General features: G+C 36.7%; 1 protein-coding gene across 2 annotated transcripts in view; it reads right to left on the reverse strand.

Annotated features, from left to right (window-relative positions):
- Positions 1–7,371: 7,371 nt before the first annotated feature.
- PRTFDC1 (phosphoribosyl transferase domain containing 1) overlaps positions 7,372–20,844 on the reverse strand; it is a 59,405-nt gene continuing 45,932 nt past the window's right edge. For both annotated transcript variants that reach the window (XM_058181823.1, XM_058181821.1), the window contains 5 exons: positions 16,143–16,160; positions 15,701–15,783; positions 12,332–12,378; positions 11,843–11,919; positions 7,372–11,136 (listed from right to left, as the gene is read on the reverse strand). In XM_058181823.1, the coding sequence (XP_058037806.1) occupies positions 11,089–11,136; positions 11,843–11,919; positions 12,332–12,378; positions 15,701–15,783; positions 16,143–16,160 (273 nt within the window). In that variant the 3' untranslated portion in view covers positions 7,372–11,088. The remainder of the gene's footprint in view (positions 11,137–11,842; positions 11,920–12,331; positions 12,379–15,700; positions 15,784–16,142; positions 16,161–20,844) is intronic.

Consider the following 20,844-nt stretch of genomic DNA (forward strand, 5'->3'; position numbering starts at 1 on the left):
AAAGTAGAAAAATGTGGGTTAGACAGTACCACCACAGCATGGATTCGTAACTGGCTGACCAACCGCACTCAACGTGTAGTCCTCAATGGAACTACATCCACATGGAGGGAAGTATGCAGTGGAATACCCCAAGTCTCTGTTTTAGTGCCCAGTACTCTTCAACATCTTCATCAATGACTTGGACAAGGGGATAGATGGGGAACTCATCAAATTTGCAGATGATACCAAGCTGGCAGGAATAGCCAACACTCCAGAAGATAGGCTCAAGATACAGAAAGGTCTTGACAGACTTGAACATTGGGCACTATCTAACAAAATGAAATTCAACAGTGAAAAAAGTAAGGTTCTACATTTAGGCCAAAAAAACAAAATGTACAGGTGCCGGATATGTGGTACCTTGCTCGATGGTAGTAACTGTGAGAGGGACTTGGAATCCTAGTGGATAACCATTTAGATATGAGCCAGCAGTGTGCAGCAGCTGCCAAAAAAGCCAACACAATTCTGGGCTGCATAAACAGAGGGATAGAATCAAGATCATGTGAAGTGTTAATACCACTTTATAATGCCTTGGTAAGGCCACAGTTGGAATATTGCATCCAGTTTTGGTCGCCACGATGTAAAAAGGATGTTGAGACTCTAGAAAGAGTGCAGAGAAGAGCAACGAAGATGATTAGGGGACTGGAGGCTAAAACATATGAAGAACGGTTGCAGGAACTCTGTATGCCTAGTTTAATGAAAAGAAGGACTAGGGGAGACATGATAGCAGTGTTCCAATATCTCAGGGGTTGCTACAAAGAAGAGGGAGTCAAACTATTCTCCAAAGCACCTGAAGGCAGGACAAGAAGTAATGGGTGGAAACTAATCAAGGAGAGAAGCAACCTAGAACTAAGGAGAAATTTCCTGACAGTTAGAACAATTAATCAGTGGAACAACTTGCCTGCAGAAGCTGTAAATGCTCCAACACTGGAAATTTTTAAGAAAATGTTGGATAGCCATTTGTCTGAAATGGTGTAGGGTTTCCTGCCTGGGCAGGGGGTTGGACTAGAAGACCTCCAAGGTCCCTTCCAACTCTGATATTATTATTATTATTATTATTATTATTATTATTATTATTATTATTATTATTATTATTATTATTATTATTATTATTATTTGTTAAGTGAATCTGGTCTCCCTATTCACATGAAGATCGTGAAAGATGATCACATGACCCCAGGGCACTATAGCCATCATAGATGTAAATCAGTTATCAAGTATCCAAATGTAAATTACAGTCCTAACTGTGAAAAATGGACATAAGTCACATTTTTCAGTGCCAATGTAACTTTGAAAGGTCACTAAGCAAACTGTTGTAGGTCAAGAACTATCTGTATAGATCACTCAAAGTAATGTTAAATTCTTTTATTAGAATTATTCTAGTTCTAATTCAGCCCAAATTTGCCCAAATTACTGCCTTTCTTCATTAAAGAGCAATGCTTTCCTGTCCACCTAAATTATTTGTCTTAACATTTAGAATCTAGATAATTACTTCTGAGCACCTGTGGTCAAGGAGCTTTTTTCCCTATTCACAATGAATAGGGAAGGAACAGCTTCCTATCCCAAATCTGCCTAGGGTTAAATCAGCCATGCATTGAGTTTCTATTTATCAAGAGGAACTTACTTCCATGACCACTCAGTTCCTAGCAGAGCACAGTGTTGTGTTTTTAAATAAAAAGCTTCTATATGCTTTGCTGAAATGGATTTCTGAGACCACCATGTGATAAAGTAAATAAGGAGAGTTTTCTGAGGATTTTGCAAGCATTCTGGTATCTTATGGAATTATGCAAAGAAGCTCATTACTGAACATCCATATCTCATATGATAAACTTCAAACATGGAGAAGGACTTGGTTGGCCTTCACAATTCCTTTGGTCCTTGAAGTATAGAACTACGGTTGGAATGTTTCTCTTAATTCTAGAAATATAAAGTTGTAAGAATTTTATAGCTTTTAGGTTAACTTGTTAGTGGTGGCTTGCTGCTTCTCTTAGTTTGTTTTATAACAAACTATCTGTTTATCTGTTCTATGCAGATAAAATCCATTTTAGGTTGAGCTCATATCCCGATGATGAATGCATGTATGTATGTAGGTATTTATCCTTTACCTTCTCCCAGTATGATTTTTAACTGCCCTCTCAAGCCTACAACCCTTAACTTTCCAGATGATCTCCATCTAAGAATTAACCCCAATTGCCCTTTTTAGTTTTCTAAGGTTGGCTAAGCCCTGCCATCTAACTAGAGCTTGACATTCCTATTCATATCTACAACATATACATTTGATGAAATTTCCTCTTGGTACAGTGAATATAAATTTGCAGATTTAGTGCATTTTCATTAAAGTCACTGTTGATTTGGCTGGTATCTATTCTAAAGGAACCATATGTATTTTAGAGTAGAAGGAGAAAGGGAGCATAATACCACTCTCTCTAGAGAAATATTTAGTTAGTTGTCCCTACTTGCTTGTCCTGAGAAACTCCATTTCTCAAAAGTTTAAAGACTGCCTTCACATACTAGCTATACTAAAATACGGTATGATCTGTTGAATTTTGGCTTAGCACAATATAAAAAGGTCACTGAATAACTTTGAAAGTGTATTGAAGATGCCACAGGAAGATGCCACATTTCCCTGGACATTCTTGATTTAGTTATTATGGGGAACAGGTAATAAAAAAAAAATCTAGCTGCCACATCTTGGAGGCATTACTTTTCATTTGGTTTTGTTTTAGGGATAAACCCCCATACACAAAATTGGCTTTAAGAGAACTCAATATATTCTTTGCACAGCAGAAACGAAGGTTGAAACTTTGCTGACTGGTCTAAAAAACGTTTGATGATAGTTTTAGGACTTTTTCTATTATTATTAATTTTTATCTCTGTGTTAAAACTTTTTATATTGTTTAAAAAGATTGCTAGACAGTCTGACTTTCTCCAGGGTGGGAAGGCTGTTTCTAATTCAAACAAACAGCTTTAAGATTTTGTTTCTTTTTTATGATATCCCAAACTAGCTTTCTAAAATAGTTGCTTTGCTCAGTTTAATGATTAGACAAGCTAAAGTATGCTTCGGCTCTGCAAAATAGTAGGATCAGCTTTGACCTTAAACTGAATGATAGGGAAAGAAGAGAAGAAACAGGGAACAAAGCATCTTGAAGCAATGATAGCTGAAGTAAAACTCCCGTTCTTCAAAAAAACTGGTTATAACTGCCATCTCATTCACCAGTTCTGAAAGATGGCATATTCTGGTGAAAATTTTCCAGAATCTTCTATTCTTAATGCCTGAAATAACGACTTCATCTTGCCTCAATTTGGGGCATTTCTGATCAATATGAACTGGGCCCATGTTAGAGCATTGTGATAGTATTTCCTTGACATGAAGGACCTCATCTACTTTATGACAATATCACAATATACCTACATTTCTGCTTTTTAGGGCAAAAAATCTCTCTGACTGCTTTCTCAGAAATAATAGCAGTACCAGCAAATAAAACACACACTCTCAAACAAATTTAAGAGATTGGCTGTCTTTCTTCATGAAACTAAAACCAGGTACCTTCTCCATATTTAGATAAATCCGAAGTGCCATATCTAGATGTCACATTGGTTTTTGTTTAGGATATGGCATCGCTCCTTCTCATTACAAAGACACGCAAACAATGAGCAATACTTTCAGCACAGTGGGATATTGGTACTTTTAGCAGAAGAATGTACAGATTAAGATTAGCTAATTCAGATTAATACCTAGTTATCTATTGTTTAGGATTTTCTGACTATACACAAATAGTCTGTGTGTATATTAATTACCCAGGCATTTTCCATAAAAGCTAGCCCAAATCTAATGGTCCTATTTTAATAATAGATGTTTCAATGCTGAGGAAAAATTGGGCATGTTTGTGAGTATAGGGAATTATTTGCTATATGTTCATAAATTCACCAAACCTTTCTATTTTGATTAATCTGGAAACCAATCAGAAATCTTCCTTTTAATAAAGGTAATCTAATTGTTTGCATTCTCTCCTCTTTCAACATGTTCAGCTGGGAAGAAAGTTGGATAAGTTTTCTAGCATAAAATAATATCACTGGAAAGATGCAGTTTATTTCTGTCTAGTTATAAGGAAGGCATCAGCACATTATTCAGTACAATCCCCTTATCTTGAACCTCTTTTCTCCATATTAAAGGGAAATTGTCCTGTTTAATGCTCACAGTAATCCTGGATTAAATTGAAATATACATATTCACCCAGGTTCACTGGGGCATTGCTTCCAAGCAAAAACCCTTGACTATGCCAAGAAATTTTATTCAGGCAGCTGGAAGCAGAATTTAAAAAAAAAAAGATTTATGGACAACACAATACCAAACATCAAAATTCTTCTATAGTGTTTATTTAGATGGAAGTATTGTAACATTGATTGCTTCTAGTTGTAATTAAAAACTTACTTTTTTACAGATTCTTCCTTTTCCTATTAAAGCAGGACAATTGATTATTTGTTTTTGAATAACCTTTCTTCATTTTTGCTTATTGTTGGCTTTTTTGGGGTGGGGGATTATAATGACTATTGTTCCATCAATATTTTGTCCTCTTATATAATGGGGCAGCTTTCTTTTTCAGGGTTTTTTTTTTTTTAAGGAAAGTTGGAATGAGGACTCTCCCTTCCAGCTTCCCTCCCTCTCCTTTGCACAAACAGAAAATGACATCCAGGGCCAATTATGAGAATACATTCAAGAGAGAATTAATAGCTTCTTCAAGGAGTGATTCTTCTGTCATGCTGAAATGAAAGCAGTGAAAGGCACATTCGGATGACAGAAATTTTAATTAAAGGCATGGATCAGGCAAGACCCCTAAAAAAAAAAACCTTCAGTACCATTTTGCTCTCTAGCTTGTTGGACAAGCTAGTTTTACAGCTGCCTTTAATATTTTTCCGGATTTGTGAGAAGACAAACACTAGCAATTGTAAATAGAGCGTCTCCAAAATGTATCCTTATGGCAGCTTAATTCAGGTTGAATAATTTGGAGTACCTAGACTATCGGTCCATAGTGTGCATGTATGCGTAATTTCCCAAGCTAGTTGGCTTCTAGGAGAAATCTGGGAAGCTGGTTATCACCTGTAAAGCCTTTTGGTTCCTAAAAGCTGGCTGAGGAACTCTGGGAGTTGAATTCCACAAGTCTTAAAGGGACCAAGGTTGGAGACCCCTGGTATAGACCACTTTCTTCAAGTAGTATTTATGATCCCAATAACATCTCCCCATGTGACTTACTCCATGCACCTTTCCTTAAGGATTGCAATTTTCAGAGAGCATGAAAGGGAGTTTTCTCAACCACTGCCTCTTTTTTATTATAAAATTCCCCTGGACTTTTTAAAAATCCTGCCTTTAACCTAAATAACCTAAGGTGGCAAATATATCTATACTCCTTTTCCTCCTAACAACAAACCTGTGAGATTAGTACGGCTGAAAGAGTTGACTGGCCCAGCTAGCTTTCATGGAGACAGTACTAGAACCCACAATATCCTGGTTTTTAGCCTGGTGCCTTAACCACTAGACCAAGCTAGCTCTCAGATGTACCCGGATGGATCCTTCCTGGTACTGCATTGAGAAAGTTCTTAAAAACTTATCTATTTGTGAATGTTGTGGGTCTTAACAGAAGTTGTCTTTGCTTATTGAATGGATCAACTTCCAATACTACACTATATATTCCTATGTATTATTATTTTTAGGATTTCCAGTTCTTCTATCTCACTGGAATATGCATTGCTTGTTTTAGCTGATTGATGTAGGTTAAAATATAGAATACATGCTCAGAATTAGCTGGGATTGGAACAGTTTACAGTATGAGCCCAGTGAAATAAACAAACACATATTAAGCCAGACCATTTAAATATACACATACATATTAAATCAGACCATTAGTTCCTGGAGTGTAACACTGTTGACACTGAATAGTAATGGCAGTTCAAGATTTCAGAGTAGAGTTTTTTCTTGCTATATGGGGAGAAGGTGAGGTTGAATCTGGACCTTCTGCATTATGAGATGCCCAAGTGCCTTATCAACTTCACTGCAGCCACAGTTCAAAGGATGCAGTTTTGCCTTGGGGACATTTCTAAGACAGTTATGGAGTTTTGCTTAGCTGAAGATGCTATTTCAGTAGAATACAACAATTGAGCAGGAAGAGTTTTTTATTCCTATTTTTCCTTCTTGGTAATAATCTATCATATGCCACTGTATGCTTTATCTACCATACTACTATCTATCATCTACCCTCCTCCTTGTTCATGTCAAACAACAATCTGTATGATATGATACAAGCCTGATTGCAGTAAACAAGTAGCTGTATATAGGAGTTTATGATGCTCAAGTTCCTACTGGAAATGTATTGCATCAGTAATAGTCAGCACTGGTGGAACTCCAGTGTTAGCACTAGCTGCATGAAAGGAAAGTAACAAAGATTAAGTATTGTTATCTGTATTAGACTAAAGTATTAGTATCATCTTCATATATCTTATATTTGTGCCTTGACAATTTTTTTTATTGTTTAATGGAGAGTGATTATTCCAAATATCTCTACATGATTAATATGGACAAGGAAATAATATCTCTATTCCCAGAAAAAGGAGACAAATTGTATGCATTTTTTAAGAGAGTAGAAAATGGCAAGCATTTTCAATTTATTCATATGCCTTAAGGTAGGCAGAGGACTGCCTGAGCTTCCCCTCACTTTCAGGTGTGCCAATTTATTAAGTACAGAAAACTATCTACCAAAATGATGACAATTCATTTTGGGTTGTGAAAATGAATCAAACCTTTTACATCTGGAATCATTTATTTATTTATTATTTAATGTTTATGCCACCCTTACAAAGTGACTCTGGGTGGCTTACAAGTTATAAAGTTTGACATTGATTAGGCATATTCATTGGAAAAAATATTTATGCTCAAACTCTTGTGTGTGTTCAGTGCATACGAAGGCATTCATTTCCCAGGCACGGACTTTTTTATTTTTTACTCATGATTATGGCAAAGAGATTATTTATGTGTTGAGAATATGTTTTGCATGCCTTCTGATACTGAATGTGCCGATATGATGTTTTGCATGCCTTTTGAGATTGACTGCGTTCTTTTTAACCGCACTCCAGATAGAACAAGCTGTGAAGCCTGAAGTTCCAAGGCTAAATCGTAGGAGCCATAAGTTCCCATAACTTCAAAAGAACTTTCTTCTTTTAAAAAACCCACCTGTTTTCAGCCTAAAAATGCACACCCAACCAACCCAAGATAGCGATGGCATTTCGTGAAAATGTCAAATGTGTGAAAAAAAATTGAAAAACTGAAAAACATCTGAAGTCCCATAATTATTATTATTTGCTTTATTCTCTTTTTATAGGAAGCAGAAATACAAGTTAATACTTAGATGCAGGAAAATTTGAACTAGCCGGGAGCAAAGATTTACGTTGTTTTTGCCAAAAAGCATTTATTTACTTGAAGTGAAAGCTTCAAGCTGGTATGCAAATCTAGGCTAAAAGAAAAAAGAGAAATCATAAGAAATTTGAAATATAGTAAAATATCCTGTTTATTAGTTTAGTGGAAATTCCAATGTAACCACAATAGATCCCATGCTATTCAGAACAAAACATCTTTTGCTTGTAATTCTTTCTTTTTTTAAAACCATTGGCTGTCTCCAGGAAACTTTTGTATATAGCCCATGTATATAGCCCATGATCTTTTGTATCTTTTGTATATAGCCCATGATCTTTCTTCTTTTACCTGCAAAGGTAAAAATGCAAAATTCCCCTGGAGATGGTTGTATAAAAATCAGGAAGCCCACTAATGCAACTGTACTTCAAATACTTTACACATTATTAAGTTTCATTTTAAAATTATTCCCCTTTTTTTCAGAACAAAGTACATTTTAATCAGTAAAAATCCTAGTTGTTCCAGCATTTACACCCAACGATCAGTAAACTGATTACGAAAAACAAGCACAAGGAAAGAAAATCCAATTTTTAATAAGTGAAATGCTTTTTAAGAATACCTTTGGCTATCATTAGTTATTATGGAAATATTTGGGCTTAGTAGTCTTTGGGCATTTTCTTCCTCACAGTTAAGTCTCTGTGTATAGTTTACAACTTCCATCATGCCCAGTTAGAGATTATGTGCTAAGCAGTCCATTTGGAAAGCAAAGCTGAAGTGCTCTGGCGTTATTCCAATTAAAAGATTGGAAGCCTGTTAATTTTGGATGTTACTACCTATGAAGATAAACTTAAAACCAAGCATGTCCAACCTTTTGACTTGCCTGGGCTGCACTGAGTGAATGTCTCAAGCATCATATAAAATATAGTTAATGTATGTCAATTACAAACTTCCTTTATTTTTTTTATATTTTATGATTTTGGGGGTCACATTAGTAGTTGTCCAGGGGCACATACAGCCTGTTGTTTGGACATGCCGGCTTTAATCCTATAACCCCCGAACCTATCTTTTCTGTGCTAAAACAAATTAAGTGAGAAATTATAATTACCAATATAAAAATAATGATGGGTTTGAATTTTCAGGATCTATTTTTTTATCTGAAGCGTGAAGTCCATCACTTGGAGTCAAATATAAATTAATAGTTCAGGAACTGGGAAATGGCAGCACCCGGCGATTCTGAGCATCAGTCTACAAATTTGTTTTTAGTAGTAGAGACTTACAAACAAATATAGTCATATTTCTCTCCCTAACCTAAGCATTCTTACCAAACATAGAAGAGGAAAAGGCTAGTTTTCAACCAAAGAAAATGGGAAAACTTTTTTTGATTTACAGAAAACACAATTTTCCAGCATATTTAATCAAGCTCTATCGTGTTAAATGACATTTTAGTTCCACTGTGTTAAATAAGATCTACTGTTAAGAAAGTTACACTTGTAGCCTTATATGCAGAAGAACTGTATGAAAAAAAATCCCATTCACAAGGATGAGATGAAAGGAAAACAAGTAATTGTGTTGTAAGAGTTCAATACCTTTTAATGCCTAGATAGTTTTTTAAATACAGTAAACTAATTGCTTTACAAAGGAATTGTAGCTCAAAGGAAGGCACCAAGAGGCTTACAATTGTAATAGAATCACAACTGAACAACAGGCATGTCCTATCAATCCAAATATTATTGGACTAATACTTCCACCATAAATTGATTGGGATGCTTTGAACTATAATCTAAATTAAGGTTATAAATTAAATACTCTGGGCCAGAATTCAAAGATTACTTCAATGATTATTATAGGATAACTGAGGATTTGATACATTGGCTTTCCCTAATCTTACATCTCTAGGTGTGTTAGCATGATTATTTATTTATTCAAATTATATGCTGCTCATCTGATTCTCAAGTGATTTTTGAGCAGCTTACAGTATTATAATAGCAATATAAAACAATTAGAAGGTCAAAAGCATAAAACATTGAGCATTAAACGTGAAAACATACAAATTAAGAACAAACTGGATAAAAAGGACCAACGTGTTAAATAGGGTGGAGGTAGGATCTTCTCCTAGACTATCAGCCCCTTCCAGAACGGGATGCCCATACTGGAGCCCCCATCAATTGCCAGAGTCTGGTTCTTAGAATTCCTGAGATGAATTCTGGGATTTGCAGTTCCAATACATCTGGACAATACTTATTTTGGAAAGACTCAATACATAATTAGCTACTGCAGATATATTTCACAAAAGCAGTAACAATGCAATGAATTTTAACATTTATTGTATGCAAGTTCTGTTTTCCATGATCTACTGTGCTAATACACTTGGTTATATTATTCCAATTATTCCAAATTAGTCCTTGTATCCCTGAACAGGAGTTGTAGCGCTAAACAAAGAAAGTGGCATTGGAACAAACTTTGTGGAGATGTAAGAAGCAGAAGACAAAGAAATTAACAAAGACAGCATGACACTAAGATCAGACGAAGCATAGGCAATTGTCCCTACCCTCCAGATACTGGATTTCAATTCCCAACAACAACCTTGGAAAGCAAGAAGCTGCTGAAACAAATAAAAGATGACAAATTGCCATCTTCTGAATTCCTCTGGGTAAGAATATAAGACAAGGACTCTATCATTTCAAATCCTAAATTAATTTTGAAACATTCTAGAGGGTTATAATATAGTGTACATAATACTGGACTTTGAATAAGATGATAATTGTTTGCTTAATTATGGCACTTCCTCACTGCCTGCAAGCCATGGTATGGTTTAAAACTATGTTTTGCTGAACATGCTATAGTGAGATGGTTCACACATAATACTATGTGTGAACCCATAATACTAAAACAAAGCAATGATGTACAAAATCCAATGTTTAAACCACAATGCTATCTGTTTGTTTCCATGAACTCAAACATTGGCTAAAGCTATTCTTGACCAGCCTGTTTTATCTCGGGTTCTACAAGAAGCTATTGAGTTAAGAGAAAATCATTTAGTTTGAGGCCTTTGATCCTTTGAGTTTAAATAATGGGTGAGAATAAATATCTCAACAATGATTGAGTTATAAAAAGGAGATGGTAACAATTATGCATTAGAAACTCTGTTAAAAAAGAACTTAAGTAAAGGCACTACAACACTGCCTGAAAAAAAAAAGAGCTAACAAACTGCACAATTAAAATGTAATAATTGTTATAACAGTCCCACAGAACCCACTGATCATTGTGCAGTTGTGTTTAATACACATTTTTAAAGGCACTTGTTAAACAGGGTAAGGAAGCTTGATGGTTAAAAACAATGGGAGTTTAACTCCAACAAATCTGGCATGATAAGGTTGGGCAAAGTTGGGTGCAAAAAATTAAAAACCAAGTTTCCTTTCACCTCTAATTTCTATTCTTTTGGACATAGAATACTGGATTATGTCTGCCTTTGACTCATCCTGGTTACCCGAGGAAGTCTGAAGGAAATAAAGGAGTTCAACTGCGTCAAAGTCCAAGGTGATTTCCCGGGGATGTTGCCATATAGTCCAGTCTGAATGAGATGAGTTGGTCTGTTCTTATGGAGATGATCATGAGGACTACCAATGTTCCAGACAAAGATGATTAGCTATTCTTTAGACTCTGTATTTTGCTTTGCCGTGGTTATTGATAACACATAAGTGCTGAAACAAGAGAAGTTTTAACATCGTCACTCACTGAAGGCAAATATTAGTTATACAACCAACTCTGGGCTACATTCCTTAGAAAATGCAAAGTACCGGAAGTTAAATACCATTGGGTCACTGGCTTTTTTAATCTATTGTTGTCTACATTGGGGTGCATAGCTACATTTGGCCTTAGAGTAGCATGCCTCAGATCCCTCCCAGATGCCAGCAGGGACCAACAAAAAAATAGCCAGGGGCAGACCAGTTACATACAGTTTATTCTTCAAGAATGTAATAATTTCTTCTATTGCCACATTAAAAATTTACTGTATTGAGAGTTTCTAGAGGCTATATTCAAGGCTTTGATAGGTCTCAATGAGTCCTGAATCTCATATCTGCATTGACTAGCATAAATTAAGAGTTTCTAGAAGCTATATTCAAGGCTTTGATAAGTCTCAATGAGTCCTGAATCTCATATCTGCATTGACTAGCATAAATTCTCCAGGATTTCAGATAAGAGATTTTGTCAATTTATTTGAAGATGTCAAAAACTGAACGTTTGCAGTCAGACCATACATTCTACCAATACTAATTTGCCCCCTGCTTTTCTTTTGCCCTTCTGTTAACATCCTGCCAAAAAAGCACTTTGCAAATTGCTACTGTACATTATTTTTTTTTTAAAAAAAGAAGCTTACTTCAGGAAATTGAGAATGCTGAAACTTACATTTAAGTCTCTGAAGTATTCATTGTAGTCTAAGGCATAACCCACCACAAATAAATCCGGAATTTCAAATCCATAATCTAACATAGGAGGAAGAAAAAGAAAAAGGGATATAGTGTTAAAATGATAAACTGAGATCATTTTTCTTTCTTTCTTTAAATCATAGTTCAGTAACTGAAAAAAGTCTTTATTAGCCAAATTCCAGCTATGTCTGATGTAAAAAGGCTTAGAGGAGAATGCTTTACAGCTGATCCCTTGAATGAGAGTTGACTAGAAGTGTCCAATTAGATCACATAAGCTGTCCCCAAGTGATCCTCTTGATTTTGACTTGGAACAGGGAAGAAAAATCTGAAATACTTTAAACTTTATTTTATCCAATCAAATTTCTGTTTTAATACTTTTCTTAATAACATTTTTGGAGAATAGAAGCTTGAGAATGAAAGTTTTCTTGACTATCCTTGAATATAAAGTAACTCACAGAAGGGTACTTACAGTCAGGTCTGAATCCATCTGGTAGAGCTGTTCTTTTCACCAACAAGCTGTAATTAAATGAAGAAGAAAATGTTTCCATTATTTAAAAAAGTTTCAAATAATTTGTCCCATAAAAGTAAAGATTCACTAAAGTGAACCATGGCCCATATTATGAACGGCCACCCTGCCTTATTTCAAGCTAAAGTATGGACATAATAATGTCTTTTCGAATGAGCAGTGACCCTCTTCAAATGCTAATTACTTCTTTTTAAGTGGCCACTGCACGGTTGGAACTTTGGTCTTCTCCTTTTCCCTTCCAGCAGAAGTTAGAATCGCAGAATTAAGAAGCTCTCTGTTCGATGCAAAAATCCAGGTTAAAATATCCCAAATAAATGTATATTCAACTTCTGCATGAAGACAACCACCAAAGAAAACCCACCATTTTCTGAATAATCTGCGTTGTTATCAAACTATTTTTAGCACTGAGAAGTTTTCTCTAATGGACGACTGGAATCTGCCTTCTTGTCACTTAAGGCTATTATTTTATGCCTTGCATTCTGGGGCAAAAATGGCTTACTCTGTGTGATACCTTTTCAAGTATGTGAAGAATGTTACCATGCTTTCCCTTCTCTTCTTAAACATAGCTAGTTCCCTTGGTATCTACTTGAGAAACCTAGTTTCTAACCCACTAATTGTTCTCCCGGCCTTCCTCTGTCTTCAGTCGAGTGGACTTTGTATCCAGCATCTTCATATTTCTGGTTGCTATTTGAGATTTTGAAAAACTAATCAGGACAAAATCTCAATCAATATTCTGACTTTGATTTCTGGTCTTTTGGCATCCGCATCAGAGGCCATCATAGAAGCCATCAAAAGTTGTTGGCATTACACTTGTGATAAATAATCTGTCTATCAAACCAAAAAAGATGCAATGGAAAACGATAACTACCTGAAAATCAATCATGCAAGATGTACCAACATTTATTTATTTATTTATTCATTCATTCATTCATTCATTCATTCATTCATTCATTCATTCATTCATTCATTCATTCATTCATTCAACTTTTATACCACCCTTCTCCCGAAGGACTCAGGGCGGTGTACAGCCAAGTAAAAACAATAATACAAAAGTTAAGAACAATTTTAAAAAACTAATTTTAAATTGGCCAAAATTGTAAAAATTTGCTAACTCCCATTAAAAACTGATTAAAACTATTAAAAAGCTATTAGGCTAAGCCTGCTCAATGAAATAAAAGAGTCTTCAGCTCACGCCGGAAGGTTCGAAGGTCAGAGAGTTGGCGCAACGTTGGAGGTAGTTTGTTCCAGAGGGCTGTGGCCCCCACAGAGAAGGCCCTCCCCCTGGGGGTCACCGGTCGACATTGTCTGGCCGACGGCACCCTGAGGAGACCCTCTCTATGGGAGCGCACTGTTCGATGGGAGGCCACCGGTGGCAGCAGGCGGTCCCGTAAGTATCCTGGTCATTAGCCATGGAGCGCTTTAAAGACGGTCATTAATACCTTAAATTGCACCCGGAAGACAACCGGAGCCAGTGTAGCTCGCGCAGGATAGGTGTTATATGGGAGCCTCGAGCCGTTCCCACTATCACCCGTGTGGCCGCATTCTGGACCAGCTGAAGACTCCAGGTACCCTTTAAGGGGAGCCCCATGTAGAGAGTGTTGCAGTAGTCCAGACGGAAAGTAACGAGGGCATGAGTGACTGTGCACAGGGCATCCCGATCCAGGAAGGGATGCAACTGGCGTATCAGGCGAACCTGATAAAAAGCCCCTCTGGCGACGGCCGTCATATGGTCTTCTAACAACAGCCGTGCATCCAGGAGGACGCCAAGATTGCGGACCTTCCCTGTGGGAGCCAACAACCCGCCCCCCACAGTCAGCGATGGAATCAACTGATTATACCGGGATGCCGGCATCCACAGCCACTCAGTCTTGGACGGGTTCAGTTGGAGCCTGTTTCTCCCCATCCAGACCCGCACGGCCTCCAGGCACTGGGACATCACTTCAACAGCTTCGTTGGGGTGGTTAGGGGTGGAGATGTACAGCTGCGTATCATCAGCGTACAGATGACAACTCACCCCAAAACCACGGATGATCTCACCCAGTGGCTTCATATAGATGTCGAACAGGAGAGGCGAGAGAACTGACCCCTGCGGCACCCCACACAGGAGGTGCCTTGTGGTCGATCTCTGCCCCCCCCCAACACCATCTGCGTCTGGTCAGAGAGGAAGGAGGAAAACCACCGAAAAACGGTGCCTCCCACTCCTAACCCCTCCAGCCGTCGCAGCAGGATACCATGGTCGATGGTATCAAAAGCCGCTGAGAGATCTAATAGGACCAAGGCAGAGGAACAACCCCTGTCCCGGGCCCTCCAGAGATCATCCACCAACGCGACCAGTGCCGTCTCCGTGCTGTAACCAGGCCGGAAACTGGATTGGAATGGGTCCAGATAGTTTCATCCAGGTACCGAGGAAGCTGATGCGCCACCACACTCTCAACAACCTTCACCACAAAGCGAAGGTTGGAGACCGGACGGTAGTTTGCCAAAACAGTTGGGTCCAGGGAAGGCTTCTTGAGAAGGGGCCTCACCACCTCCTCTTTCAAGGCGGCGGGGAAAACACTCTTCCTCAAAGAAGCGTTCACGATTCCCCAGAGCCAACCTCATATAACCTCCTACGTGGCCAGTACCAACCAGAAGGGACACGGGTCCAATAAACATGTGGTTGCGTTCAGCCGTCTCAGTATCCTGTCCAAACTTTATTTGATGTTAATTATATTCAAATGTAAAATTAAATCAAATTTAGTTTTTGCCCTAGCCATAACAGTTTATTGCACTGATTTCCATTTCTGGTCCTTAATACACCACTAAAATGCCAAATGTTGTTAAGATTCTTGTCTGGAAAAAAATGCTTTACATGGAAGTGCAGCCATAGAAATTAATTATTTAATACTTAGAATTGAGACTGATTAAAAATAATTTAACTTAGTTCTGAGTAAACAGAAGGATTATATCATATCTCTTCACCTTCTAAGTATAATCAATGAGGTCTTTTGTTTTCTTTCTAACTTTGATTATGCAAAATGACCCAAGTGTTAGTCTTTCAGTGCCAATAAAGAGCTTTCACAAACACACCCTAATATTTTAATATCAAGAGCAAAGAGTAAGACAGGCTATGCCTGCTTCCTTCTCTTAAACTCTAATATGGTTGTTCAGCTTTTGGATTAACGCTAAACAATTAATTAATTGAAAATGGCTGATAAAACTGTGGTTTGATACTACTTTTGAATTTAGCAAACAAATCAAAGTTAAGGAAATTTTGACTTGGCACCAGACTGAATTAAAACTGAATATATTCTTTAACAAATGGACACTTACCTTGCTACTTTAACCATGCTGGGTTTATATTTTTTAATACTGTCAAGGAGTGCTTTCATGGTTCTTCCAGTTCCAATGATATCCTTTGTAAAATGTACAAAGAATGTTAGCAAAGCGGTATAAAATGCTATATATTAATATTCTAAAATTTAAATTATATTAACAATAGACACATAAAACATATTGTTAATTTTTAAAAATAATCCAGTGATATTTTGTTTATTATAAAAGCCAAGGCCCACTCTTCCAATAACTTTTTAAATCTAGAATTTTAAATAGATGATTTACAAATATTCTATAGGTACTTTCTGTTAAATTATCAATTTTTGTTATTGTTTGACATTTAGCCAGCCATTCAAAAATTACTGGTATTTCTCTAATTAGAATATAATAAGAAATCCATGCAAACGGCTCTTTGACATAGACAAATATATGAACTTACCTCCACAATAAGCACATTCTGCAAAATAAGGAGAAAAACATTTATTTAAAGTAATTGAGAACACAATTCATTTGTTTAGCATCTCAACCACATAATTGCTTTCTGGTTCTCAACCCTTTCATCATGGCTAGCCCTCTGAATGCTTGTTCTATTTCAAGTCCACTTTCTTTACATATGAGTTATAAGACTATAGAAATCTAAGACTATATAAAATGTTAACTAGATAACCCATATTTTACAGGTGGGCAACAATGAAGATCAAATCAGCTAAACTCAATAGCAATTCATAAATAAGTTACTATATCACAGGATGTAAATGAAACTGTCATTATTTTCTTAACAACGCTTTGTTATCATAAAAAAATATCCTGAAAAATGGAGAATTCTTAGTCAAAGCAACTTCTAATTTGATATGTGAATCAGGTATTTAAGAAGATGCATCTGATGAGCCTTTCTCCATTGTTAAACTGAAAAATTCTCTACCTATCCTTGAATCAGAAAAAACTATAGTAGCATTTACTGTCTCGGCTTCTGATCCTTATCCTGATCCTTTTGCCCGTTTTAAGTCATTGTGATTGCTTGACTTCTATCCAAAGCCTAACAGGTTTGTATCTCGTCTGTCCTTGGACTGCACTGGAATAAGAAGGATAAGACTACTTCAGTACTGCTATAGCTAAAGATAACTTAAGCCTCTGTTGTTGATAGTCTGGAGATGAGATAAAGAAGCATAGTCAAAAAAAGAATATGTTGCCATTGGATTTTTATGCATTGATTAGGCACATGTTGGGAAAAATGTCTGAAGATTTTATTAAAATAATTCAATATGATTTAAAGGGGACTCTAATAGGTAATTTTGTTTGTCTACTATATTCTCAGAATCTTGCTTTGTACAGATGTGCACTCTATAACTATTAACATGCTATTTTAGGAACATTTGCTGGACTATCTTGAAGGCTGAGCTAAATTAAGTTGGTATTAATATAAGCACTTTAATATATCTGAAGACATACGCTAGCAAACACTACAGGTAGACCTCAATTTACAACAGTTCATTTAGTGACCATTCAAAGTTGTAACATCACTGAAAAAAGTGACTTAAGACCATTTTTCACACAACCATTGCAGCATCCCCATCCCACATGGTCATGTGATCAAAATCCAGATGTTTGGCAACTGACTCATGTTTATGACAGTTGCAGCATCCCTGGGTCATATGATCACCTTTTGTAGCCTTCTGACAAGCAAAGGACCTCTGTGGCTCAAACTGGTAAGACAGTCTGTTATTAACAGCAGCTGCTTGCAATTACTGCAGGTTCAAGCCCCACCAGGCCCAAGGTTGACTCAGCCTTCCATCCTTTATTAGGTAGGTAAAATGAGGACCCAGATTGTTGAGGGCAATAAGTTGACTTTGTATATAATATACAAATGGATGAAGACTATTGCTTAACATAGTGTAAGCCCCCCTGAGTCTTCGGAGAAGGGCGGGATATAAATGCAAATTAAAAAAAAAAAAAGTCAATAGGGAAGCCAGATTTCACTTAACAACTGTGTTACTAATTTAACAGCTGCAGTGATTCAATAACAACTATGGCAAGAAAGGTTGTAAAATGGGACAAAAGTCACTTAACAAATGTCTCACTTAGCAACAGAAATTTTGGGCTTAACTGTGGTCGTATGTCAAGGACTACCTGCACTCTGCAAATCTGTCACCACAATTCCCAACATTTTCTAATTAGTTCATACTTCACATACATGCTTACAGATTAGTAGCAGCATCAAGTTTACGTTTCTGATGGGGACAGAAGACTGACTTACTAATAAGGTCCCATGTAAGCCCCTTTTCCCCCAAAAGCCAGAAGAGAAGAACTATTAAAGAAAAAAACTGCTTGCTTCCTAAACAATCTGAAGAAAATGATTTACACAATATAATCCAGTAGGGCAGCTTCAGAGTAAATTGTAGTTTATAGATTTCAAATCTATAACCTCTTGCAATGTAGTGGCATCATTTCCACCAGCTAAACTATCAGTCTACTGTAGACTGTACTGTCTACAACTGTTTGTGCCCCCTGTTTTGGGAAGGAAAGGTCCCAATACTAACCTATATCATTAGCTGAAATGCCTCCATATTTCATTGTTATAGACTTTTCAGAAATTAATCTCAAAATTAGTTTGGGATGGTCTGAAAAATACATCATACAAAACACATCACAGATACATTTCATCCTTTAAAAATAAGATAACACATAGCAACTAGAAAAGGAAGAAAAAAAAACCCTTCCCTATCAGACAGCAAATTACCAAGATGTCTATGGAGATTCTCAGTCATCCAGGTCATGGTTGTCGCAAAGGTGCTTTTTCAAGAGGCAATTGGACTTTCTGGTTTTTCTTTGAAGATGCTTTGCTTCTCATCCAAGAAGCTTCTTCAGCCCTCAGCTCTGAAGAAGCTTCTTGGATGAGAAGCGAAATGTCTTCAAAGAAAAAAAAAACAGGAAGTCCAGTTGCCTCTTGAAAAAGCATCTTTGGAACTATCAAGAGGTTAAATTAGCAGCACAATCTATTTTGAAAATCAATTTGCAGATCACATGCTGGCCATTTCTTTGAAATAACTATGAGATGACAACAACAACATTGTTGTTAAGTCTTAACTCATGGCAATGGCAGAGTGTTGTTTTTAAATAGGCCATTAGTAGCAAAATTCTATGCCCTCTTTGCCAAGAAAAGCTCCAAACCTCAAACATTCTTGAGAGGAGGTAAAAATCAATTTACGGAGAAAACTACAGTCAGTTTTCTCCTAGTTCAAAACCATTTGTAAGGTCAGTATTTATAAAGCTCTAACAACAAAATCTCTGAAACTGGAACAGCCAGTCCAATTGTGACAGCACAATAGAACCTAGCAATTTACATGTTGCTAACAATGAGCAGAAAGTAAACGTTCCATTCTGGAGGTTGTGATGTGGATTCAGTTATGCACAAACCGATTTTCCTTTTTCTAATAGCTCCCACTTTTATTCTGCTTCAAAATAAACTCAATCATTTTCTCTCCTAAACCAAAACATGCAACTATGTTAATGATATTGGCAAGCAAGTAGCTGCTTGCTTCACGGCAGCAAGGAAAGCTGAACATGGAACTGGGAATTTCAATACCAGCAGCAAATCATAGCTGCCAGCCTCTTTGTCTTGGAGAACTGTAAAGAAGCAAAAGAATTTGGGTTTTCTAACAAGTGTATAAGTTGGCAGCATTTCTGGGTTCTTTGTTGAGGTAATTTAGATTGGAAGCTTCCCTTGCAAAGGGAAAAGAAGTTTTGGCCAAGGAGTGATCTTTATCACTTGATCATTCATGTGTCCTGAACTGCAGTTGTTCATAAAAGCAGACCTTGTCCCTACTTTCCTGACTTCTTAGCAAAGAAAGCCAACAACTACACTTCAGGTAAGAAAATAGACTGAAGAACAGTGTTTACAATTCAGCAGAACTTGGCTCTTTTTTTGAAGAATCATTTCATTTCATTCTTTGACAAAGTGCATAAATTAGTAGACCAGCCAAATACTGTGGACATAGTGTATACTTAGATTTCAGTAAGACATTTGACAAAGTAGACCACAATCTACTTCTTGGTAAGCAGGAATAGCTAAATAGCCCAAAAGGCAGGCTCAAGATCCAAATGGATCTCGACAGACTTGAACATAAAGCCCTATCTAAAAAAATGAAATTTAATGTTGAGAAAAACAAGGTTTTACACTTAGGCAGGAAAACCAAAGGTACAAATACAGGTTAGGTAAAACTTTGCTCAAAAACAGTAACTGCGAAAGGGACCTTGGAATCTTAGTGGACAATCACTTAAACATGAGCCAGCAGTGTGTGGCAGCAGACAATAAAGCTAATACAATCCTTGGTTGTATAAACAGAGGCACAGAATCAAAATCAGGTGAAATAGTAGTACCACTTTATAAAACCTCAGTAAGACCACATCTGGAATATTGCACCCAGTTTTGGTCACCACATTACAAAAAAGATGTTGAGACTTTGGAAAAAATGCAGAGAACAGCAACTAAGATGATTTAAAGGCCTAGAGACGAAAACATATTAAGAATGGTTGCAAAAATTGGTCTGTCTAGAGAAAAGGACTAGGGGTGACATGATAGCAGTATTCCAGTATTTGAGGGGCTGCCACAAAGAAGAGAGGGTTAACTTATTTTCCAAAGCACCAGAAGACTAGATGAGAGACAATGAATGGAAACTAATCAAGGAGAGAAGCAACCTGGATTGTGTTTGCTAAAAATTGGAAAAATGAGAAGTTACCTTTGCAAGACGAAATAATTAGGAAGATGATGGAATGTACAGAGATGAGTAAACTGACATTTGAAATTAGAGAACAAGAAGATAAGCAATTTTATAAAATATGGGATTTATTTCATTATTGGTTAGAAGGAAAGATATGTTAGAAAAGACAATATAAGATATACGTATGAAAGAGATGTTTATTTTGAGATTGCACAAAAAGATATGTAAACACCCCTTCAGCACATTGTAATTGGTTTGATGAGTTGTGTTTTTTTTTTTGTTGTGAAAAAAAATAAAAACTTTTTATAAAAAAAAAAGGAGAGAAACAACCTGGAATTAAGGAACTTCCTAACAGTGATAACAATTAACCAGTGGAACAGCTTACCTTCAGAAGTTGTAGTTGCTTCATCACTGGAGGTTTTA

The sequence above is a fragment of the Ahaetulla prasina genome, chromosome 4 (genome assembly GCF_028640845.1).
Source record: "Ahaetulla prasina isolate Xishuangbanna chromosome 4, ASM2864084v1, whole genome shotgun sequence".
NCBI lineage: Eukaryota > Metazoa > Chordata > Lepidosauria > Squamata > Colubridae > Ahaetulla > Ahaetulla prasina.